We start from the raw sequence: 23,999 nt of genomic DNA, 5'->3' as shown, positions 1-23,999 counted from the left end.
CTTTGACAAGAGGAATAAGTATTTGCTTTGAAGACAATTACTGTTATTTAGAACATGGTCAAATATATTTTAACACCGATAAATTATTTGATTCAATGCTGTAATTACCACTAAGATTTCTAGCTTGAATTATATTTACAAAACTAGTAAATAATATGATCTTAAATGTGACATAGGCACGGTGTTAACACTTTTCTTCCAAAGACAAGTATCAGACAGCTTTTCCTTTTAAAACTGTACAGCTTTATTCATGGCATGGTGCTATTCTGCGAAACAGTAAAATTATGACATTTTCATCATCAACCGCGAAAATTAGAAAAGGTTAAAAGAAAAATACGAGAACAAAGTCTTAGACAGTTGAGCTTGCCGTCTTGACATGGTGTCCTCATACCATCCACTTCTCTTCTGGTCATCTGTTTTTTCTCTTTCTGTTTCTATCCCATTATCTTCTTTTTTTGTGTCTCTGCTTTTCCACATAGATGGACAGAGGGTGGGGGAGGAGGGTCACCCACCCCTGCCTCCACTTCACTTCTGCCTTCTGCTCTGATTGGCCGTTGGTTACCATGGCGGTGACATTGGCTGTGGGTTCTGGAGGTAGGACATCACAACTGCTGAGATGGATAGCCTGCACACAAAAAAGGAGAAAATAGAACATGCCATTTCAGTTTCATGACAGACTGAAAGTCTGATGTATTTCAGAATTTCTCCGGCCTCAATTCAACTCATTTGCATTTCACAATTGTTTTGGGGTTGACCTATAAGAAGAAATCACAAATACTACATAAAGAGAAAAACTAATGCCAATTTTGCACTGAAAAATTATTTTAATTTGAAAATAATTATCATGTAAACAAACAGCACTGCTGACTTGAAATTTCCTTGTTTACACTGCTGAAAGATCACTTTCATCATGTACAGGCACTCATCTTTGTTTAATAACACAGGGATATTTGAATCACATTTTGGCTATTGACCAGTGTCCTAAAACTGTCCTTGAACCAGCTTCTGCACACACGGCTGGTGTATCGAGTTTGTAGTCAGACATAATTTGCTGAGCCAAACATTTTGTGTTACTAAGCTATGAGTGGATTTAGCTCATCTTTAATACAACCTCATCTAGAAGATTTTTCCCCATTGTAAATCTGTCTGGGAAGCCCTGCTTTAGTGCTCTTTTATAAGCAAATGTGTCCCCTGAAGGGATCACACACAGTTAAAAGCTTTTGGATATCGTTGTTGGCTTTTCTAACGTCTCAACGGCAGACAGAAGCAAGGTCCAGCCTGCACTTTCTAAACTGAATACAGCTCGACTTTAAAGGAATAATAAACTTTTGCAATCAGCTCTCATGACTAAGATCTACAACAAAAACAGGGACACATTCATAACCACTGCTGACAAAAAATAAATAAATAAAAATCAATTTTAGACCAGTTTGTGAGTGTGTCCGTAATGAAGGTGTTAAGAAGATTTTGAGAGATGACGCAAACTGAGCAAAACCTTAAAACTGTCTCCTTGTTATCCCGTTTCATGCATATCAAACAAATGCAGTTTAACCCAAGGATGAATACCGTAAATTCTGGACTATAGAGCCACCTGAATATAAGCCGCATCCTCTAATTTAAAAAAGAAAATCTATTTTGTACTTGTATAGGCCGCACCGGATTATAAGCCGCAGGTGTCCACATTGTAGTATGAGATATTTACATAATGATCACCTTCTTCATCTTCCTCCTGCACACTAAATCCATCCATTCATTTTCTATACCCGCTTAATCCGTCAGTCGGGCCGCGGGGGGGCTGGAGTCTATCCCAGCTGTCATTGGGCGAGAGGCAGGGTGCACCCTGGACAGGTCACCAGTCCATCACAGGGCCACACAGAGACGAACATACAACCACACGCTCACAATTTAGAGTCACCAATTAACTACCATACACAGTGGGAGGAAGCCGGAGAACCCAGAGAGATCCCATGCATACACGGGGAGAACATGCAAACTCCACAGAGAAAGACTGGGAGTTGAACCTGGAACCTTCTTCCTGTGAGGCGACGGTGCTAACCACCACACCAGCCACACTAAAACCATCAAAGTCATTTTCTTCAGTGTCCGAACTGAACAGCTTCAGAACTTCGTCACTCACTTCAATCTCTTTGTTGCCGCTCTCACAATTTCATCTCAGATTGATCACCTTTAATTTAAAAGCTGCGTCATATGCATTTCTTCGTTTGTTTTCCATGTTGAGGATGAGTACAAATGACCGATTGACAATAATTTAGTAGTGCAAGTGTGTTTGATTTATCGTACAATTTCATTGGACCACTGTGAACTATTTGTTCATTTTTATTGGTCTAATGTTACGTGGCAAAATGTTTTTGGCAGCAGAAAAAACAATTTGCCGCACCGGAATTTACAATATATGTTCTGAAATACAGCATTGGTTCACAATTTGAACCAAAACAAATGTTTAGTTAACCCCTTACGGTCCGACATACATTAAACACATATTGGCACACACATTTTGTATTATACAGAACATACACAAAGGGTTGTTTACTCACATAAAGCTGCTCATCATTTGTTTGGTGTCCTCTGAGCTTCTGGAGTTTGCAAAGCTGATGAAAGAACAGTAGACTGCCATCCAGGCACACCACTTCAGCTGAAACACAATTACACAAGTTAGCTTTGTGACGATCCAGACTGCTTCTGTTTTCTGACTAGCTTCAGGAAGCTTTGAAAGCATAAAAACTGAGCATAAGGAGTTACTCCAAGTGTACAAACGTATTTTCTAGGGCAGATAAAATGTGTAAACTATGTGAGCAGAGGTCAGCTCTTGAGCCTGAATGAACTGGAACATTTACGATTAACAGCCTGGTGTAAAAAAAAAAACCTCTATTTTATAGCAAGCATAGAAATATGCATAATGTAGCTCAGTTGTTTTCAAATGTTGTGACAAGTCACAAGTCCAGGAGGGACATAGTATTTTGTGACTTTACATTTTCCCAGAGCACAGGTATATCATTTGTCCTGTTAAGATATTAAAAAAAAAAAGAAAAAAATGTTTCAAACTGAGCCCTTGGTGGTTCGTGCAGTGTGTGAATGGCGGGAATTTTTTAGAGCGTGACACATCAAAGGCTCTGACTGACAGCCAGAATTAAAAGTAATTCCACAAGGGGAAAAACAGATTGCTTTGTAGCATGGAGTAAAACAACACTAATCACCAATGCAGAAGACTCACGTACTTTAACAGCATGCAGTTTAAGACGATTTTCTGTCAGGAAAACCTGAGGGATGCTGATAAAAACATAAGACTTCTTCAAAAGAGTGGGAGATGTTAAGACCGCAAGGCAAGGCTGTTTGTTGGACGGTGAGAAAGTGATAAATACGGCAATAGAGAAAAGGATACAGGTTAGAAGAGCTTAAAGCAAAGCAGCAAAACTTTACAATAGCATCGGCATCGCTCATCACACACCGGAAAGAGTTGGAATCTGCAAGCAGTGTTTAACAACTCATTTGCTGAATCAACTACCCCTAAAGTCCATGGTGGGTTGAAGACTTCATTCCTTCATCTGAGTTTACCTTCAATCTACCAAATGGAGTCACTGGGACAGACCAGGGTCTGCCCTTTTGAGGTCTAATGTGGACACACATTAGCTGGGATTCCCAAGATGGGAAACACAAAGGTTTATAATAAAAGTGTGCGTGGAGGTCACCTTGAGCATCAGCCCACACATGCTGAAGATCATGCCTAGCAGGTTCATGTAGTCAGGAGTGGGGTCTTCCAGTGTGGGGTTGGTCTCTGTACTGGGGGGCTTGTACCTGGCACAACACACATTTATATTAACCAAGAAGAAAATCTAAGTAATATACGATTCGTTGTGCAAGATCTTGCGCTAGTTCGTTGTACTAGTTCATCTAAAAAAGAAGCTTAAATGACTAGCTTGCTAACTGACAAACACAGGTGAATAGGTAATACTCAGAAAAAGGGAGAAAAAAGCATATGTATTTGCTTAAATACAACCAATTTCGACTCATTTTGCAATAACCTAAATCTTAATCATCGAGCTAACACTAATCTCATCTCGGTCCACTCGTGATTAATAAAGAAGGTTAGCTAGCTGCTAGCTGCCGAAAATCGTACTGTCTAGCTATCTTACACTCTCCGTTTTATTTGTTGTTATTTTTTAACAAAAGGAAAAATTACCTTAAAATCTTGTTTTGTCTCCTTGGATCTGCCATGTTGTTAGAGGCCATGTTGTACTACAATACACTCCTATGAGGAAATAGAAAGAAGTTTAACCTCCTTCGACCGACACACAGCCAGAGCTTTAGAGTGTATACAGCTCTGCACACAGCTAATTGGTCCCTTTGTGAAAAGAAAAAGTGTGAACAGTTGTTTCCGGTTAATTTAGAAATAAAAGCTTGACATATTGCCTTGGGGCAACATGACATGGGCAAACGGCTTTTGAACCTTTATTTTGACAGGAATACGTTATCCCAGTGTGCATTGCGCACGCCTGCTAGGAAACAAAACGAGTTAAATGAATGACAACAGCCTTCGAACGACGGCTAAATTTATTGTATTTTTGCTAGCTGCATCACGGATATCAACATAGCTGTCTCTGTAATGTTACAGTGTTAAAACGCCTTATGTAGGTGAGCTAGATAAGCTCAAAATATATTTTTTATAAAGGATTCCTTTCATTCAGTCAAACGAACTCGTGTGTTCGTTTTTAATTGTGGCTGATCAACTTACGTCAGTCCACATATGCCGTAAAACTTTTCTTGTATACGTTTGTGTAAGAGTGTTTAAATGTCACTTGAGTGCAGAAAGGTATCAATGTGAAACGTGGGTGACGGATGGATTTGTTTCGTGTTGCACCTCACAGGTGATGTGATGTGATGGCGTTTCCTCAGCCCAGACCTGAGGTTCCTCAGCTTCCTCAGCATCTCCTCAGGACCATTGATTGTAAACAAGGAGCTGTCAGAGCTGTTCGCTTCAATGGTAAGAGGGAATATCTATACCAGCATAGAGACTGTGAAGCTGTTAGCCTGGCAATTACTTGCTTTTCAAGGCACATCTGATGTTAACGCCTCCTTTAATAATGTAGTTGTCGAGTTCTGTTAATGGTATGAGCTTGACTGAGTATGTTGTTGGCTTATTTTGACAGTGTGAACTTTCAATTCTCTAATACCTGCCTCTGTCTCCTATCTTTTAACTTTTTGTCAGCTGACGGAGACTATCTACTGTCTTGCGGCAGTGACAAATCCTTAAAGTTGTGGAGTGTGACCCGAGGGACCTTGCTTAAGACATACAGTGGCCATGGATATGAAGTTCTGGATGCTGATGGGTGAGAAAATTGTCAGTCACCTCCGCAGTTTACCAGAAATGTTGATTAGTAGATATTAATTGTCAGCACACAATGGAGGCAGTAGAATTGCTTAAAGGATCTGCTTAAGAGACATACATATGTATAGAGATAGAAAATGCTGAAAAACTAACTTTATTTCCAAAGAGGGATTAACTGGACTACTATCTAGTTAACGGCTCTTTGCTTAATTTCCATGAAAGTGTAGCCATCAACATCATATGCTGTACGTTGTAACTTAAATAGTGTATTCAAGTAGATGTAAGCACACAAGTCTTTGTCCCTGCATGGAGTAACAAGCATCTCTCTCCTTGGCTGCTTCCACAGTTCCTATGACAACAGCCAGATTTGCTCCTGTAGCTCGGACAAGACGGTGATTCTGTGGGATGTCGCCACAGGCCAGGTCACACGCAAACTCAGAGGACATGCTGGGGTTAGTTCTGCTGTTCCTACCTCTTTGTTTAGGGTCATGGCATTCCATTGAAAGGGCCTTTCATATGTTTGTGTTTCCATACGGCTTTTTTCACTGGATATGCTTATATACATAAATCTTGCCAAAATATTTCTTGTCACGCAGAAAGTCAACTGTGTGCAGTTCAACGAGGAGGCAACAGTCGCCTTGTCCGGTGAGTTGTCACTTTATATGTGGAGCATTACTTTGGGAATGTATCTTGTAATAGATTAATTTCTTATCAAAAATATAATGTCTGATAAAACATCCAATGCCTTATGTTTATGTATCCATGCTTAAATCCTCTAGCTTTAAGCTCAAACTATTTCTGATTGTATTTCCTCAGTAAATGTGTCCAGGATTGTTTTTGTGGTATCTGCACATGTTTTTCATGTATTCTTTGTCCTTTCTCATTATCCAGGATCCATAGATGGGACAGTACGATGCTGGGACACCAGATCCAGAAGATTTGAGCCAATTCAGGTTCTAGATGAAGCTCGCGACAGCGTTAGCAGCATCAAAGTGGCACAACATGAGCTGCTCACTGGGTCAGAAAAGTAGAAAGGATTTTTACTGTGCAAGGCAACATGAGTCATCTGCAAGTTGTGTTGATCACCAGAGTCTACACGACTTTTTTGTCCTGCTCATTCACTCTGCAGCTGTTTAAAGATTTGAATAATCCCAGGCTTTGTTATTCCCCTAATCACCAATTAGTGTTTATTTGTAGATGTTGTTGTAGCAGTTTTTGAACCTGTCTTGTGTTTAGGTCGGTGGACGGTAGAGTGAGGCGCTATGACCTTAGAATGGGACAGCTGCATGTAGACTTCATCGACAGTAAGTGTTCTTTTCCACAATATTGTCTCCAAATTCATTAGAGCGATAACGACACCTACTAATGCAGTCGCAGAAATAGCTGCAGTTGCTGTAAATGTTACAGTAGGGAGAGTAAGTGACACCAGAAATGCAGAACGATGCAAATTGTGTATTTGTATGTATGTTCCAGGTCCCATTACCTGCGTTTGTTTTAGTCAAGATGGCCAATGCACCCTGAGCTCAAGTTTAGATTCAACAGTCAGACTCCTGGACAAGAGCACGGGGGAAATGCTGGGAGAGTGAGTGTTGATCCATTTCAGTTATAGTGCTTCCAAAAAAGCTTTGAAATTATATTGTAAGAAAATATATTACTAAAATGTAGCTAGTGCCATAAGTCCAGGGACCTTTTTTATTTCCTTACTTACCTTGAAAAGATGATCAGATGATTTCCATCCTGGGTTAATGCTACCCTTCAATTTTAATCTGTAGAAGCAGCTTTTGACCTCTGGTCTCATGCAAATAATTTCAAGCTAGCAGCTAGCTCTGAATTGCTTCTTGTTTAAAGGACAGTTACTGACACTGCAAAATGCCCTTGTGACTAAACAGAAATACTAACAGTGTTTAAAGTGTTTACTAGATTGACACTTTTCAGTGAATTCACACACTAATAGAGAGTGTCCATCATATGTTGCTGTGTCTGAGATTATAGATGTCCCGCTGTCCCCTACACGTAACCCATTGGTGTTTGCAGGCACCTGCAGTATTGGCAAACACAGTTCACATGCACAGGTCATGGTCTTCTTTTCATCAGGATAAAAAAAGAAACAGGGTTTAACTGTTTTAAATGTTCTGTTTTACTTACCTGCTGTTCTGTTCGTATATTTGTAAAGTTAATCCTTCATTATGGCATCACTCTTGATGTTTTTATCGTTGCTTACTTGTGTAGGTATACAGGACACAAGATGAAGGGCTACAAGCTGGACTGCTGTCTGTCCAGCAAAGACACCCACGTCTTGAGCTGCTCAGAGGATGGACATGTTTACTGTTGGGACCTAGTGGAGGTAAATATGCATTTTGTATTCAGTGCAGACCTCCATCTGTGCGTAGCAGTCCATTGTCATGCAAAACCTGTTCGATTTCATGGTAGAAAAGGTGTGTGAATAGTGGGGCTAGTTGTCAAACCCACAAGCACATTAATGCTATTTATTCACAACCTTAGAATAATAAGTCCTGATGAATAATTCAGATAAAATAGTTTTTGTCTTTTTCTCTTGCAGGGGTCATTGTCTTTGAAGCTGCCAGTGGGGAAAGCAGTCGTCCAGTCACTGTCTTTCCACCCCATAGAGACTCGCCTCCTCACTGCCATGGAGGGACGTGTTCAGGTGTGGGGGGCAGAGCCAGAGGAGACAGAGGATGGTGCTGTGGACACTTAGAAAGGCTGAAAGTAGTCGAATGTGACTGCTGCATATTCAGGGAACCTTGTCTTCTATTAGACAAGTAAAATATTGGTGACATGAAGATGTCTCACTGCCATATTCAGTTTTTAAGCTGTGCACAGGGTCATTGGAGGTTTGCGGATGGAATCAGCTGCAAACTGTTAGCAATATCCAACAGAGCCTTTATCCTGTCATACGTGACTTATTAGTTTAGGTTTGGGCTTAGTGAAAAGTGCACAGACTTGAGCAGACAGGTAATATATCAGTATCACAAGGAAATTATACACATTCTTATAATGATGGATGTTTCATTGCTTGGGTTGGGTCTGTTGAAAATGTGCTATCAATGAAATGAGTTAATGGTTCAGAAGATGTACAAAGATCAACTTTTACAATTCAGTGGCAAAGGAGACACTGTATAATCTTTATTTGGCCAGATGTGATCTGTCTACACAGATGCTAACTCCTAGCTGCATGTCTGTCTCATCAGCTTGCCTTTATGTCCGTTAGTATGAATTTAATTCTGTGGAAAGGAAGGCCACTCCTGAACATATCGCACAACTCAAACCCTAACTCTAATCCTATGGATGTTTAGTTTGTGTTCTCTGGACTTGAATCTAATTTGAATTCATTAACATTTTCTCCATCACTATTGTGAACTAAAGATTGTGTCTAAAATTTTTTATACAAAACCTGGAATAAATAAAGCAAACGCATCATGTTCTTATTATTTTTGCTCTCATAAAACTCCCATTAATACTTAGATGTTCAGTACAAGTTTATTTTTTTCATTACAGTTGTATACACAATGAAATGAGCAAATTACAAAATAAGTTAATCGGGCAAAATGTAAAAAAAAAAAATAAGAAAAACAGCATTAAATAAATAAATAACTTATCTTGCATAAATACATTTTCTAAGTAGCTGAACTCCTTAAAGGCTTAATTGCAAAGACCTCCAATCGGCAGCGTCAAACAAGGCATGTCTACACAGCATCACATCTGTTCTATCATGAACTCCAAATTTACACTGAAAATTTTTTTAATAAATACATGTTAGCTTATTTACAAAAATCAAGTGGTTATAGACTCGTCTTCAGTTTTACCCTTCTAATAGCTTTTAGGTGCCTTGATAAGACCTAGACAGTAAAATTTTCCTATTCATGTTGCTCAATCAAAAACCCTTTATAGGTCACCGCAGATCACCAGTGGAAGTCAGCCTGTCCAAAAATATACTGGTGAGATTGTCACCCTCAAGTTGCAGGAAATATAGCTTAAATCCGTTCTTTTCGATTTCGGCACAAGTAAGCTTTACAAATTCGTCCCCTCAGAAAAGCTGTATTCATAAACCTCTTCAGTTTTACACCCTTGCCCTCTCATCTCCCCCGATATGAGTCTACAGTCAGCCCATTAGCCGATACAGCTGCAGCCCGCAGCTGACAGTTTCTCCACTTTGTGCCAGCGGTGTAAATTATCAAGGAAGGCTATGTCCTCATGGTGGGTGGGCCTGCAGCACGGTGAATTGTGCCACAGCTCCCCAGGCGCTGGGTTGGGTAGCACTCCTCTGAGCAGCAGGTTGGTGAGGGTGAGGTCGTGGTTGGAGCGAGCATGGGGACACATCCCGCTGCAGTACTTAAATAAAATGGTCTCATCTGAGTCGTAGCCAAGCCCGAGGTCTCGAACCTGCAGCAGAATGGACCGTAGTCCACAGTGGGAGTCAAGAGTCGAGCGACGTGTCCGGGATGGGATTTGGACAATAGAGACAGGATATGGCCTAACTCCAGAGGCTTCTTTTTGGCTGTCCTCTACAGCTGAATATCTGCTTCTTTTGTCTTCATCTGGAGACGGGTGTGTTGATGCTGTTTCCTCTTTCTGACCTGGAAAAGACAAGTTATTTATAAATATAATGCACAAAATAACCAGTATAGTCACATTGTTCTCAAAGCAATGGGTCGTGACCTCCCTTACAGCCATCACTTACTGATTAGTGATCTCAGCCAGTGGCCCTCTCCCCTCTGGACGCAGAAAAGAATCACAACGAGCTTCAGCAAGGACCTCATGGTTAGAGTCTGTTCTTCGTCTTTTCTATCCCACAAAATGAACCAGACACGTTTGTATTTGTACGCCTGTGAAAGTCTGCTAGTGTGCGTGATGCTTAAGATGCAGACGAGTCACGACCTCCAATATATAGCCCTCTGAGATGAAGGGGGGTGAAGAGATGAGATGAGGAGTTGTAGGGGGAAGATAGACACTAACCCGTTACTTGCCAACTGACTATCCCACTCACCTGAGCTTGACAGAGAGCGTAGGAGGGCAGACGGGCGCTTGACCCAGAATTTGTCCTGTTGGGATTATCTAATTGAAGTAAATCACTGGTTTATTGTTGAGTTTCCCCCAGATGTTTTTCCAGAAGATGCTGGCCCCTGACAATATAGTTTCCCAAAGGTTTGAGGTTCTTATAAACCTGCTGAAGAGTGGACGGTGATGTCACTTGGATGCTTCTGAGAAGAATGCTTTATATATGAATCAGCAAGTATGTTGCTGAACAGACATGGTGGAAAGATAGATGTCCAACAGACACCGTTCATGGTCTGAACTTTGTTGATACATAAACAATAAAAGTCATACATGCTGGAAATCTAAAGGAAGAAGTTTGTTAAAAGGCCACATGACTCATTGTGACATTAAATAGGTCCTTGTTAAAGTCTGCTTTTTGTCACTGATCTGATTCAGAACAAAATAAATAAAAGATTTAACAGCAAAAAATGGAGGGTTATAATTAGAGCACAACAAGGCCTGTTTCAGCAGACATTCCACAATGGGGGACCTGAGCTGGTCCATAAATTGAGGGATTTCATCAGCAATGTGCGTCTGACATGTAGAATATGTAGAATATGCATTATGTAACGATTATAGGGCCCAAACAGGCAGTCAATGGAATTTGGAGACTGAAAGAAAGTGCATATTTGGACCCTGTCTCTACCATCCAGGTGCAGCGCAAACACCTCCGTGTTCCTTATTTGGCAACTTATTCTATTCAGGTTCATTTGTATTTTGCCAAACATTTGGAATTTATTCCGTTCCTCATACAGATTTGTTTCCAGAGAAAAAAAATTGGACATTTCATTCGTTTGCTCAAATGCTAAAGCTCGCTCACACTGCACCTTTTAACCTTATGTAAATTCAACAAAGCACTATACAGTGTGTTTCTTATTCACACAAACACCCGATGGGCATTTTGGGGCAATGTGGGATTCAACCGCAGCACATGCAAGGCCTTAGGATAAGGATAAGGATTCTACCTCCTGACCCACAGCCTTCTTCATTACTGTGTGACTATGATCCTTAACTAGAACTTAACTTGAACCATTATTAATGTATCTAACACTGTACAACTAAATAAATCCAGGTAATGAATGATAAAGCACAGTCATCTGTATCTCTGTGAAAAAAGATGCAGGAGAAACAGATTAACAAAGGAATAAAAGTGTTGGATAAAACTGAACAAAGTGAATATGCATGAGTAATATACAGTAAATACAAAATATGAATTGCAATGCATTCAGTAGAAATAGCAGTCATAACAAGATCATTATTTTGCTGTTTTTCACCTAAGGCCTGGCTTCACTTAGTTATATTTAGACAAGAGGAAGGTGTTGGATGAAGTTTTGAGTATATTTATAACTGTAAAACAGCCACATCTATCACATTGCACAGCTCTGTTGATATGAATTACTGAGCAGTCATCCCTAAATCTTGAAATAATAATTACCCACAAAATTTACTGCCAGGAATTTCAATCGTTCTTTTTGGGATAAAATTTTTGAGCCTGCATACAACAACTGGTTGGAACAAAAAAAATTCAAATTAAATGTGCAAACAAAACACTTTTATGAGATATATAGCCACATTTTGTGTTAACCCTTTTTATTCTAAGTCAGACCAAAGTTCCACACAATATCTCATCACTGATGAGTTGCAAGTATCTAAGTGCTCATATAACCTCATACAAACCTATTAGAAACCTATGAGTAATGAACTAACCCATAAAAAGCAAACACAAGGAGATTGTACAACATCCTCACTGAAAATGTCCCTCTTCTGACTCTTTTTAGTTGATGCAATCAATATATTAGCTCAAGTAAACTTCGTTTCCTTGCATTTTAAATTAGATTTGAGCATGAAGCTGGGCTGAGGATGTTTGGAACTGTGTGTAACAAATGTATTGTTCCGAAGTTTCACTTGGGGGGAAATCCATAGTGCTGTTCATATTTGACACTACAGAATTTGTTTGAACACAGACTGAGATTGCCATTTCCCCTTGATAAGATAACATACTACTACAAGAAAGGCATTTTATACGTTGGTCACATGACTTTTGCTATCGGCCCTTTTCAACCAGAAGATAATTTGTTCAAAATCTGGTTTGTGCGACTGATTTTTAACCATTCAGAACGTCATGATTATAATTAATCTGGTTACACTGAAAAGTCTGTCCCCAAACAGAAAGCAAACATTGAAGATTTTATATGAGAACTGTGATGACATCAGTGTGCATGTCATATTCGATTAGCTGTAAATGCGTGGAACACCCATTGTTGATGATGCACTGTCAAAATGTTTAATCTTAAACTACAATTCTTAATCCTTATTTGAATAGCAGAAGAGCATAAGCTAATTTTAGTAAAAAAGGGACGTTTGTAGCATACAGGGGACTCTTTTTATGCCTTATTTAGAGCTGACTGAATGCGTTGGAAATCCTCACAATATAAGTTTACTGGCAGCTTCCACAGAGCTGCATTTAAGAGGTGGTCAGAGCCCTTGTCAAAGAAAGTTTCTATTTCCTTTTATTTGCACGGAAAACACACACAAAAGGGCAGAAGACCTGACACATTCCTTCCACTTCATAGGGAGACAGGAGGATGAAGGCAGAGTGATAGATAAAAAGACAGTGGGAAAGCAGAAGAGGTGGTGGGAGAAATACAGTGGAGATAAAGCAATCCTTCTGGATTATGGCCTGAGGAACCTGTCTGGAATTCAGAATTGTCAGGAGACAGGAATGAAAAGAACGTGGCATTGCTTTCTGTAACAGAGGAGGAAAAGAAAACCCATAAATGTTGATTTTAATACATCTAATACAGTGGTCATTCTAGCCAGATCTGATCATAGTGCATGATACAAACCTAAAACAAACAGCATGACACCTTTCATTTTAAATGATTAATCTTATCTTATTTCATTAAAAAAATTTTGCTGTGAATTTATATTATTTAAATAAAACTGTTGCTTTTGTTTTCTCAGGGACTAATAACATTTAAGATATCTAATTATCTTTTTTTCCACCACGTGATATGCTTTGGGTATTAATGTAAATTATGTAAAAATATCTTAAGAATAAATTATACAACATATATATCATACATGCTAGATCGTGATCATTTAGATATTTGCATATGAAATCGACACAGTTTGACTAGTGATACCTGCCTCTCTAGCTCAATTTAAAACATTACTTACAATTTAGATTGTGTAGTATATAGAATAGCTTGATTTTATAATGGGACCAATACAGTTCTGCCATCTGGGCTGTGAGGAGATCCTCACATGTCACAACTGTCAGTTTTTAAACCCTACTTTTGCTTTTCTTTTCCACCAAAGGGATTGTATGCCTTTAAGGGAAGAGTCGCTGGTCCCAGTTCGTCCTCCCCTCTGCATTCCTGTATTTTCAACCCATCAACGGTCTCGTGAAGCAGACACACACATCAAAAATAGATTTCCCTCGTGATGTAGTGCTTCCTGTGTATCCATCCTTTTAAACAAATTAAGTGTTTTGATTAAATGTGTATGCTGACCTGATCCCAACAACTGAAATAACTTTAGAATGGTTTTATTGATCTCCATAGGTTTTCAAGGTTGTAACTTTACCTCTTGAAACAATACCGTATATAGTTTATACACACACCTACTGTACCTAATCATACAATTCACATTTAATGTGCAATTAAGTAGACTGTAAGAACATTTACATCCCCTTTTTTATGTAAGATATATTTAAGATGTCTAGTTGTGGCTACTTTTGAACCTATTGAAGTCAGTTTGAGTTTCTGGTGGAGTTAAGACAAATCCTGAATCGGTCAGGTAAAAATAAAGCTAAAGACTTTAACCTATAAAGGTTCAAATATTCTGCATTTTATAAAGTATGTCAACATTATTAAACTACATTTCTGAATGCAGCGTTGCTGTGTCATCGAGACAAATATGTTCCACATGATGCATTCATGTGTCATCATTCCAACAACCATGTATGAAGCTCCGACAACAGAAGGCTAAAATATATGTCACTTCAGATTCTGTGAATGATGATTGAAAGACTTGGGCTGTGCATTCCTGGATGAGCTGGTCAGGCAGTCAGTCCATATAGGGCTCGTCTGAGCTGAGCGCAGCAGGAATGTGGGGAGCAGCCTTCCTGTAACTGAAAATATGAGAGGATTTGGGCTTGGAATTTCAAACTTGCATGGAGCTGCTCCTGTTTACGACGTATATCAGTTTGTCAGAACTGAGATGCTCCACAGTTTGTCATCAAGGCACAAGAATGTGCTGGTTTTCGTTCCAGCTTTTCTGTGGAGCAGGTGATTTGACAAACACGCACCAATACTCTGGTTGAAGATGGGGATCTGGTTGAAGTAGGTGACATCAGAATCAGAGTATGAAAATAGATTAAATTAAAAAAATACTTTATTTAACCCAAATGAAAATGATCTGAATTACCATTTAGCTCATGATACTAAATGACACGTGCACAGTAAAACCAACTATGTAGGAAAGTATATGTAACATACATCATTTCATCTATATGTGACAGGTGAGCTTTCAGTTTCAAACTATTTTATCAAATCTTTAACACTGGCAGACATTTGCTGGTTCTAATTTACCAAACTGGCAAAAACATTTCTTTATAAACCTAATTTTGTCCACAGTGGCATTGTGGGTTCAGATCATCTTAAGAGTACACACAATTAAGTAAGTATGGAAGCATATTGTACGTGTCCCAATTTTGTGCAGTCTGAGAAATATGACTTGTGCACAGCCATTACTGAAATGTTGGTAACAGACCTTGTTAGTTGTTGGTGTAGATTTTCTGTCATCCAGGTCGTGGTAATCTAAAGTGCCATCAAAGGGCCACACAGAGACGAACGAGAAACACAACCACGCACGCTCACAGTCACTCCTAGGGACAATTTAGAGTCACCAATTAACCTGACATGCATGTTTTTGGATGGTGGATGGAAGCCCACACATACATGGGGAGAACATGGAAACTCCACACGGGAAGCGAAAATTAAAACAAAATAACAGTTACCACAGTTGAGCTGAGCGGTCAAACCACTGTTGTTGTCCCCATAAACATGAAGGGAAATCAATTCATTGACAGAATTTTGTCTGACACCATAACACTGTGCACTATTATAGAAACCTTTCCAAGACACTTTGCCACTTCCAACTTTCTCTGTGTAAGTATGCATGCAAGTATAGCTAAATTCACTGCATACACATCTTGAGGTTGCTTGAATGGTGATTTTGTCACATCATGCTGCAGTTATGGAATCAGGATTTTTTTTAGAGGAGTGTCTGTCTGGAAATGCTTTATACGACTGGGGGTTGCTAGTCTTAATGGGATTCCATTTTTATTATATTATATATTAGAAATATTAATATATTTTAACATTTTTACTAAAAGATGGAATTGTGGAGCATGTACTGAGCACTTAGGCCCATTTGAGTCTAATTGTGTGTGTACATGTAGGATTGATAGGATCCCCAACCGAATTATCAGGGTGGGTTTGGTGTTAAGAAGCCCAATTTTATACAATTTCGTTCAGACTGAAATATTTACATGTATTTCAAAATCTGGTTTAGGTTGGACTAGCACAATAATTATTTGTCTAGTGTCATGTAAACTTGTCAAGAAACAAAAAACATCCAAGTGAAAAATAGAAGACTACTGTCAACGGGAGCTGAACTGAAATGTGTGGATCATGAAAACTCTTACAACCAACTTTAAACTTCATAACAGTCAGTGACTAAATTGATGCGAGAAAAGTTCAAATTCAAGACAAAAAATAAAGTATATGCGACAGATTTTATGACTGTGATTGATATTTTTAAATGTGTTTATTGAAATTTTGGTTCGAGGTGTACACGGACTGAGTATAAACAGACGTTCGATGTGAGCTGTTGAGACAACAAAGTCGGAGGACTCGAGCAGGGCATGCAAGTATCGTTGCTCTGCTTCCAAAAGAAGATTCATTTATGGCATAAGTAAAGAATGTTTCATAATAACATATAATGCCCTGACGGATACCTGTAAATATTTCCAAAATTTCAAAATAAGGACAGAATAGATTTCTTTTAAACACAAATGTCACAGAATATCAGCCACGGGAGGCTGGGATAGGGTCCTGCCCCCTTCAAATCCACACAAAGCAAATACAAAAAAAATCCAATGACACATAATGAATTGAATGGCTCTGGGAAATTTGAAAATGCCCCAGCTGTGCAATTCCTTAAATCATATTTACAATAATCATAAATAAATTCTTAAATTAGTCCTTTTACACAGAGACAGAGGACCTGAGTGCAAAATGTTTCTTAAACAGGGATTTTACTCACTGGACACACTTCATGTAACAAACTTCTTGCAAGCATTTTAGAAAACATAATACAGTATATGTGCTCTCTTTAAGTGGTGACTGACTTCACAATAACGTAAATTTCTCCTTCACTTGACTACACTGTTAAAGGTGTAGTCAGGACATCAGTAAGCCCATGTGCTCCCACTGCAGGGCTGGACAACAAGGATGTATCCTGCAGTAGGGACACCAACTCAACAGAATCAGGCTGGTCCATCTTCTCCTCTGCGGACTCTCTGTGTCCTTCAGGCTCTCGGTGCTTCTTGTAGATCACTCTCTTTGTTTCGCTGTAGCCACTTAGCCTCGAAGCAAGAGATCTTTTAGATCTAGGTTTCCTCAGCTTCTTCCTCTCTGGATCATGGACAACACTGTGACGATGGAGGCTCTGTCTCATGGAAAAACTCTTTCCACAGCCAGCGTGGGTGCAGGCAAAGGGACGGACCTCCTCGTGGAAGGAGCTGATGTGGCTCTGCAGGTTAAAGGCAGTGGTGAATGACCTGTCACAGCCATCCCTGGGGCACTTGAAGACTATTCTTGTATCAGAGTGGACGTGCTGATGCTGTTGGAGGAACCAGGAGTCCCTGAACGTCTTGCTGCAGAGCTCACATCTCAGAACAGCCCGATGCTGCTCTTTCCTGTGCTTCATTAATTCCGTCCAGGTCTTTCCTGTGAAGTCGCAGTCCTTCTCATCGCAGGGGTACCCTTTGTGCACCTTCTCGTGGCGCTTCAGTTTACTTGGGAAGGCGAATCGCATTTGGCAGCCTTCATAAGTGCACCGGTACGGGGGCAGCTGAGTGTGTTGCTCACACATGTGGGACTTCAGCTGCTTGTTTTTCTTGAACTCAAGGCCGCAGCCATCAAATCTACAAACGTATTTCTTCTGCTCCTGGCTGTGGACGCGACTGACGTGTCTCAACCGATTTCCGTTTGTGGAGAAAGCCTCCGAACAGCCGTCTACGGCGCACCGAAACGGCTTCACTCCGCTGTGACTCAACTCGTGCCTTGCTAAGTGATACGAGCTACAGAAGGACTTACCGCAGCTTTCGCGCTCACATGCGTACGGTTTTACCCCCGTGTGTTTACATAAGTGAGCGTCCAGTTTCCACTGTTTGTTATAAGCGGCCGAACAGTCGGGAAACGAGCAGATGTAACGTTTGTACAACTCTGTTTTAGTTTCCATTTCTGCGGCATCGAGAAACAACAAGTAATGTGTTTCAGTCCGGTTTCTTGAGCACGTTCTCCGTCCGTACACCGGTACTTCCTAAAAGCCTATTCAAAGTGACATCACTTCCTACGACGCCTGGATATTACGTCATTACGCACCTACCCTCAGCTGTTTGGTTGTTAGCAGTGCAGCTTTAAGACAACTCGTAAGTGTAGTTTAGATTTGTATGTACAAATCTCAGTAAACATGAAATTGTAGCATATGAAGTAATTTTTTTTCATGCTGTCTTTATTTACTTGCCTCTCATATTTGTGTACAGAGGACATAAATAACATAACCAGCAAACAGTAGCTAACATTAGCTTGTGTTTTGCTAGTTTCCTTGCACGTCTACAACAAAACTTTAACGCTAGGATATACATTCTTTTTTTTTTGTTTGTATATGTGAATGTGAGCTTATACTGCATTTTGCTATACAGTTCAAATGTATTGCTATTATTGCCGCAAGGCATTCTAGGTGTACCAGGGTTTACGCATATTGTCTTGAAAGTGTTTTGAAATAGCTAGCCTACGTCTGCTACATGTACAGGTATATACGCTAAAATAAGTTAAAGGCAAGTCTCAGTTAAATTCAGTCTAACTGTTACCGTGTGGTGGCTGTGAAATTAATTATTTTTTTCATGTGAGTAGGAGTGAATTCATCAAAAGTGTAGAGCTCCAGTCGTCACTATGGTAAGCTGTGATGTGTATAATCCACTTGTTTCTCTCAAAACGCAAACAATCACCCAGATATATCTTTAAACACGCAGTCTGTGCCCTTTGTTAACAAATATTTTTTTCCACTTTTCTTGACAGGGTGAAAGAAAAGGAACAAACAAATACTACCCTCCAGATTTTGATCCAGCCAAGGTGTGTGTGTGATGACATACCTTATTTTAGTTCAGCTTTTGTGTTTTTCCATTCACTTACATCTCTATGAATCTTTGTGTTTAGCATGGATCCCTCAATGGCTACCATAAAACTCATGCTCTTCGAGAAAGGGCCAGGAAACTGTCCCAGGGTATTCTCATTATCAGGTTAGTACACTTGCATATAGGGAAATAATGAATTGTTGTTGGCTGGAGAATTGTCATGACATATCACAATATTTTCCTTTGTCTCAGTATTGTATCTTGTTTCATATGTCTTTACATATATTGTCCTGTATACTTGTTTTTCTGTGTAATTTCCAAAAGTTATTATTATTGTCATTATTATTATTACTATACTGTCAAATAACAAACACAGATGTCAGTGTAACACTGTATCGTAATGTAATGATATTCACTACAACAACCAACTGTGTTAATTAAATAATAATAAAAACTATGATAGAGTGAATATACTTTAGAACAGAATATATTTGGGCATATCTAGAATTAATCAAATGAACATATGTTTATTTGGGTACAGTAAAACATGAAGTTTAAAAGACGAGGAATAACAACATCCATATTGTATTTCCTCTATTAGAACAAGTTGGATTCAAATAAAAGCAGGGCCTTTTATCGGCAGGGAGAGAAAGGGGGGGGGGGGCACGTGTTATGTCAAAACCCAAATGTTGGATACAGTAAAGTTGTTCATCTTTCACAATTACAGTCCTGCAAAGGACAGGGATGCTTCTGTTCAATTCAGAAACTATTTGAACTTTATATCCTGCAAGAAATATAATGGATATACTAACAGCTTTTCAAGTTAATATTTTGTTAGCCTGTTCGCTACTTTGTTTATCCAACTTTCTGGCACACAGTATTGTCTGCTAAATGCAGAGTAAAAGTTAATTGCCAATTTACTTGAGGTCAGTTACAGCGGGAAAAGAAATGACAGCGGTATTTTGCGCTTTTCTTTTGATTATGGAGCTTTAGATAGGAATGAATGGACTTCTGGTTGACTCCCACATGAACATGCAGGTATTTAGAACTCACATCGGTGCAGATTTGTAATAAAATAAGGCATGTTTAAAAAGATATGACAAGTCATATTAGGAACAGTGATAATTAAAAAGTTGCGCCTGCCTCTAATAAAGGCCTGATACTCACAGCCGTTGCAGTAAATAAAGGCCCGGTCTCCACTTGAGGAAATGTGGTATATACTGTTTTTTATTGATACTTAAAGTGCATGCATTTACAACTATTCTTTGTCAATTTAGGTTTGAAATGCCCTACAACATCTGGTGTGATGGCTGCAAGAATCACATTGGAATGGGTAAGCTGAATAAAAAACATTTAATCAGTGATTTGCACACGTTATGTTTTCATATCCATAATACGTATGAACTGTTTGTACAGGGGTACGTTACAATGCTGAGAAGAAAAAAGTGGGGAACTACTACACCACGCCAATCTACAGGTAAACAAAGAAGGACAAGGCGGGCTGTTAAAACAATGCCATCTTCCTGTTGTGTGAACAAGAAATCAGAACTTTTAGTTTTTTGGGACAATCTACATTTTTTTCCCCAAATCTACAGTTTCTGTGTTTTTGCTTTATCAACCAGGTTTAGGATGAAGTGCCACCTGTGTGTCAACTATATTGAGATGCAGACGGATCCAGCTACTTGTGACTATGTTATCGTAAGTGGAGCACGCAGGAAGGAGGAACGCTGGGACATGGCTGAAAATGAGCAGATCCTCACCACAGGTACAGGATTAATGTTTATTGATCACATTTTAAAATGATGTCTTCACTTTACTTCATTGTATCATGTTTTGAGGTGAAAATGAGCTAGAAACGGCAGTGAGTATTGTTTCATGGTGTGCTAAGAGTATAGCGGTGCCTAGATCAAAGAAAGCAAAGCGATCAGAGTGCATATGACATCCACTTATAAGATTGTTTTCCCTCCCATTCTTGAGGTAGAATTTTGTCTTGTTTTTCTTTTACATGCTTGTTTTGTCTTTCCGTTCGGCTAAATTTTACATCCTCTGTGTAGAACGGGCGGAAAAGGAGAAGCTGGAGACAGATGCAATGTACAAACTGGACCATGGTGGGAAAGACAAAGAGAAGCTTAAAAAGGCTCTGCCCTCTCTGTCAGAGATCCAGGACCATCAGTCAGGCTGGAAAGATGACTTTCAGCTCAACAGCACCCTCCGCAGGAAGTTCAGAGTAGGATACTAATAACTTGTTATTAACCATCGCATTAATACTTCCCAATAGAGCCATCATTGGTTATACAAATGTGTGGTAAGTTAAAGGGAAAAGCACCTGAACCCAAATTCTCTTTCTCTCCTCCTGGGAATGGTCTTATTTAGAAGGACAATTCTCCCATCCATAAAGTGTCACTGAATGGTTTGATAAGTCTTAAAATGACACGAATTGTTTGCTGTGACCTTCACAGTGTCCAGATCTGAACACTAACAGAGCATTTAGGACCAGTTTGTTCGATAGCACTCATTAACATGATCATCACCATCAAAACACCAAGTGTAGGAATTTAATTTGAAGGAACAAGGCTCTGTTCCTCTTTTAGAGTACCAGGAACTTGTAGAGAAGTTCAAATTACTTTAAGCTGCCCAGGCAGCATGAGGAGGTTACATACGAGGAAACTTTCTGTTGAATTTTTTCTTTAATTTGTCAACTTTTTGTGGTTACATTGCCAAAGGTTTTGCGTGAGAGTTTCCATCTATACTTGAATGAATGGATAGTTTGTTCTAGACAGTCAACACTATTTTAGTTGCAATAATGACACACAAACCAGAAAATATAAGAAAATAAAACAATTACCCAAAAATGGTTAATTTTTGCACATGTAGCGCGACCTTGTTCAGTTTTCTTCTAAGATCCAGTGGTGTTGTTAGATGGCCACGTACTGTGCTTTTAAACTGACATCTCTGCTTTATAGACTGAGAAGAAAGTTGTAGCTGAGCAGGAGGAGAAAGACAATGCTGTAAGGATGAGAACCAACCTATCCATACCGCTGCTGCCAGAGAAGGAAGAGGACAAGAAACTGGCAGCACTACTCACCTACCAGGCACCTGACTGTAAGCACCAGATAAGAGGCTTTTTTTCAAACATCACACTGATTTATTTATGTTTTTAATGCTAATTTATGTAAAAAAAAAATGCTAATAACAAGACTCTTAAAACTTTCCCCCTGACTGTTGGCTTTCTATTCAGCGTATGAGGACAAACAGCACAGCAAACGGAAAGAGATCGCCTCCCGTTCCTGGTTTAACTCCACTTCATCACCAGCAGGAGGTGCGGCAGGCAGCCTGCTCCATAAGCTCGGGCTGCAGGGGAAAGAAGCAGCACTGGCCAAAGCCCTGGGCTCCTCACACAGCTCCTTAATCCGCAAACGCTCAGGAGGATCTGGAATTAAAACTGAAAACTGTGCCACAATAACGAGCCAAAAGTCGCTCTCTGATATCAGCACATGTGATAATGGGGTGCAAAAAGCGACTCTGACAGAGGAAGCCCCATTTACGGTATCGAGGCAAGTAGGTGAGAAAGTAGCAGAGACAAATGACAATGATTTGAAGGAGGTGCTTGTGAAAACCACAGAGGAAACTGAAAAAAGACGAGGAATAACATCTTTGGTGGCAGACTACAGCGACTCAGATTCAGACCCTGGACAATGAGACTGAAAGCTGAGCTCAGTTTCTGTATTCAGTGAAGGGCTGTAAGCAATGACAGAGATCAGACAAAAAAAAATGTTTATCACAGCTGCAGAAATCTGCTGTAACGCTTTACTTCTCACTAGTTGAAAATAAAAATGCAGTACACTAACCTTTGAAAGCATGATCTTTGACCTCAAGCCGTGTTTCAGATAGTCTGAAGTGTATCAGACAGATGCAGCTTGATTATATTAGATCATTTTGGATTTTTTTCTGTTTTAAATGCCAACATGTGTAATCTGGTGATAAAACTGGCTACAATTTTGTAAATGTAAATTTAAATTAAATAGTGTAAAGAACTGAACAGGCTTTGTTTCTTGAGCTGTAGTGGTCATAACTTTCTACAGTGGATCTATTAACCACCTGCATCCTTTTTACAATACAGGTCACACAGTATTTTTCTTAATGTTTTGGTGATAAAATTGATATCAAATCCAACTTAGCCACACCAGTAATGCCCCTTGTCTCTACTGAATGCACAGATAAGTATGCAGAAGGACTAAGTTGTTCAAGAAGTCAATTATTAAGACCTTAAAAATATCAGTGCAGAATATGACCTCACAGTCTGTATCAATCAGATGTGTTGATGTGCTATGGGTGCATCAGGGCTTCAGCAGCACTTTTCTTTCTGTAACTTTTTTATGTAACCTCGAATCCATAAAATGTATTTAAAAGCTGAGTGGTATATTTTTATTTTTTATTCAGAGAAATGATGATCTTATATCTAATGCAGCATCCACTGCATCCACTGCCTTCTTGTGGCGTGATTTAACGATTTTAACATGTCTGGAAAGGACAGCATCGAAGTGATGGTGAATGTAATGTCACTTAAAGCAACACTTGATAAGATTATGAACCTTATTGTGAACTATGTGCTTCTGACTTCTTTTTAAGTACATTGACCTTTATTGTACACATTGCTGGGTTTGAAAATTAACTAGAAAGCCGAGAGGCTGCCCTGTGCCACTATTTTCCTTTACAGTCGCTTGACTTTTTTTTTGGGCTTTTGATGGCGTCTTTGTGACCTCTTCAACATGACAACAGATTTGAGAGTATGGATGTACATGTGCAGGTTGAGATTGGCTTTTGTGACAGTGGTGTTACATATCAAGAGCAGCTAAATTCTCTACTGTTACTTTAAGATGAAACGTGCTTTTCTCTATTTCTGGAAACGGTGAAAAGAAGCTTGAATCTTTCTTTAGCTTGATAGAGTAATTCACTTTAGACAAAACACAGTGGAGCTGATGAAGAGCATTTAAGGCTAAAAGGGATTTTGAAAAGTATGAATATTAGGTACTGGCATTTTTCCTTTGGATAAGTGATGGTGTGAGGAGGTGATGTGGGGTAAAATTAAAAAGTTTGTTGTTATTCAGTCTGTGAAATTACAGTTTCTTCTGTGTTGTGCTGATCTTTGGCTGTGATCAAAGGTCGCTTTTC

At 39.4% G+C, this 23,999-nt stretch overlaps 4 protein-coding genes across 6 annotated transcripts in view; 2 read left to right on the top strand and 2 right to left on the bottom strand.

Annotated features, from left to right (window-relative positions):
• Positions 1 to 220: 220 nt before the first annotated feature.
• wdr83os (WD repeat domain 83 opposite strand) overlaps positions 221 to 23,999 on the bottom strand; it is a 60,673-nt gene continuing 36,894 nt past the window's right edge. Inside the window, exons 2-5 of one of the 2 annotated variants that reach the window (XM_072384601.1) lie at positions 4,199 to 4,307; positions 3,708 to 3,813; positions 2,556 to 2,653; positions 221 to 625 (exon numbers count right to left, since the gene is read on the bottom strand). In XM_072384601.1, the coding sequence (XP_072240702.1) occupies positions 559 to 625; positions 2,556 to 2,653; positions 3,708 to 3,813; positions 4,199 to 4,248 (321 nt within the window). In that variant the 5' untranslated portion in view covers positions 4,249 to 4,307 and the 3' untranslated portion in view covers positions 221 to 558. Of the gene's footprint in view, positions 626 to 2,555; positions 2,654 to 3,707; positions 3,814 to 4,198; positions 4,343 to 23,999 lie in introns of those variants that run through there. The other variant, XM_072384600.1, reaches the window with a different exon arrangement.
• wdr83 (WD repeat domain containing 83) lies at positions 4,531 to 8,777 on the top strand. Of its 2 annotated transcripts, none has more exons than XM_072384595.1 (10): positions 4,531 to 4,646; positions 4,884 to 4,999; positions 5,225 to 5,345; positions 5,691 to 5,796; positions 5,941 to 5,989; positions 6,236 to 6,362; positions 6,581 to 6,648; positions 6,818 to 6,926; positions 7,574 to 7,688; positions 7,905 to 8,777. In XM_072384595.1, the coding sequence occupies exons 2-10, from the start codon at positions 4,897 to 4,899 to the stop codon at positions 8,058 to 8,060; spliced, it is 954 nt and encodes a 317-aa protein (XP_072240696.1). In that variant the 5' UTR covers positions 4,531 to 4,646; positions 4,884 to 4,896; the 3' UTR covers positions 8,061 to 8,777. The 2 variants fall into 2 exon arrangements, with proteins under 2 accessions (XP_072240696.1, XP_072240695.1); XM_072384594.1 differs by having other exon boundaries at positions 4,531 to 4,650.
• Positions 16,167 to 18,015, bottom strand: gtf3aa (general transcription factor IIIAa). The gene has a single exon (XM_072384593.1). It carries the CDS (start codon positions 17,930 to 17,932, stop codon positions 16,850 to 16,852), a length of 1,083 nt encoding a protein of 360 aa, XP_072240694.1. The 5' UTR covers positions 17,933 to 18,015; the 3' UTR covers positions 16,167 to 16,849.
• Positions 18,050 to 23,061, top strand: yju2b (YJU2 splicing factor homolog B). The gene is made up of 10 exons (XM_072384592.1): positions 18,050 to 18,122; positions 18,607 to 18,648; positions 18,772 to 18,825; positions 18,910 to 18,992; positions 20,105 to 20,160; positions 20,244 to 20,304; positions 20,450 to 20,592; positions 20,882 to 21,054; positions 21,791 to 21,929; positions 22,066 to 23,061. The coding sequence occupies exons 2-10, from the start codon at positions 18,646 to 18,648 to the stop codon at positions 22,524 to 22,526; spliced, it is 1,173 nt and encodes a 390-aa protein (XP_072240693.1). The 5' UTR covers positions 18,050 to 18,122; positions 18,607 to 18,645; the 3' UTR covers positions 22,527 to 23,061.

This window comes from Leuresthes tenuis, unplaced genomic scaffold, assembly GCF_036924035.1.
Source record: "Leuresthes tenuis unplaced genomic scaffold, fLeuTen1.0.hap1 SCAF_4, whole genome shotgun sequence".
NCBI lineage: Eukaryota > Metazoa > Chordata > Actinopteri > Atheriniformes > Atherinopsidae > Leuresthes > Leuresthes tenuis.
This window is presented reverse-complemented; position numbering and strand designations above follow the sequence as displayed.

Coding starts and splice junctions, on each gene's coding strand:
- gtf3aa (XM_072384593.1), bottom strand. CDS start 17,932: ATGGAAACTAAAACAGAGTTGTACAAACGTTACATCTGCTCGTTTCCC.
- wdr83 (XM_072384595.1), top strand. CDS start 4,897: ATGGCGTTTCCTCAGCCCAGACCTGAGGTTCCTCAGCTTCCTCAGCAT. Junction 6,927..7,573: donor ACGGGGGAAATGCTGGGAGA/GTGAGTGTTGAT, acceptor TTACTTGTGTAG/GTATACAGGACACAAGATGA. Junction 7,689..7,904: donor ACTGTTGGGACCTAGTGGAG/GTAAATATGCAT, acceptor TTTCTCTTGCAG/GGGTCATTGTCTTTGAAGCT.
- yju2b (XM_072384592.1), top strand. Junction 20,593..20,881: donor TGAGCAGATCCTCACCACAG/GTACAGGATTAA, acceptor TCCTCTGTGTAG/AACGGGCGGAAAAGGAGAAG. Junction 21,930..22,065: donor CACCTACCAGGCACCTGACT/GTAAGCACCAGA, acceptor CTTTCTATTCAG/CGTATGAGGACAAACAGCAC.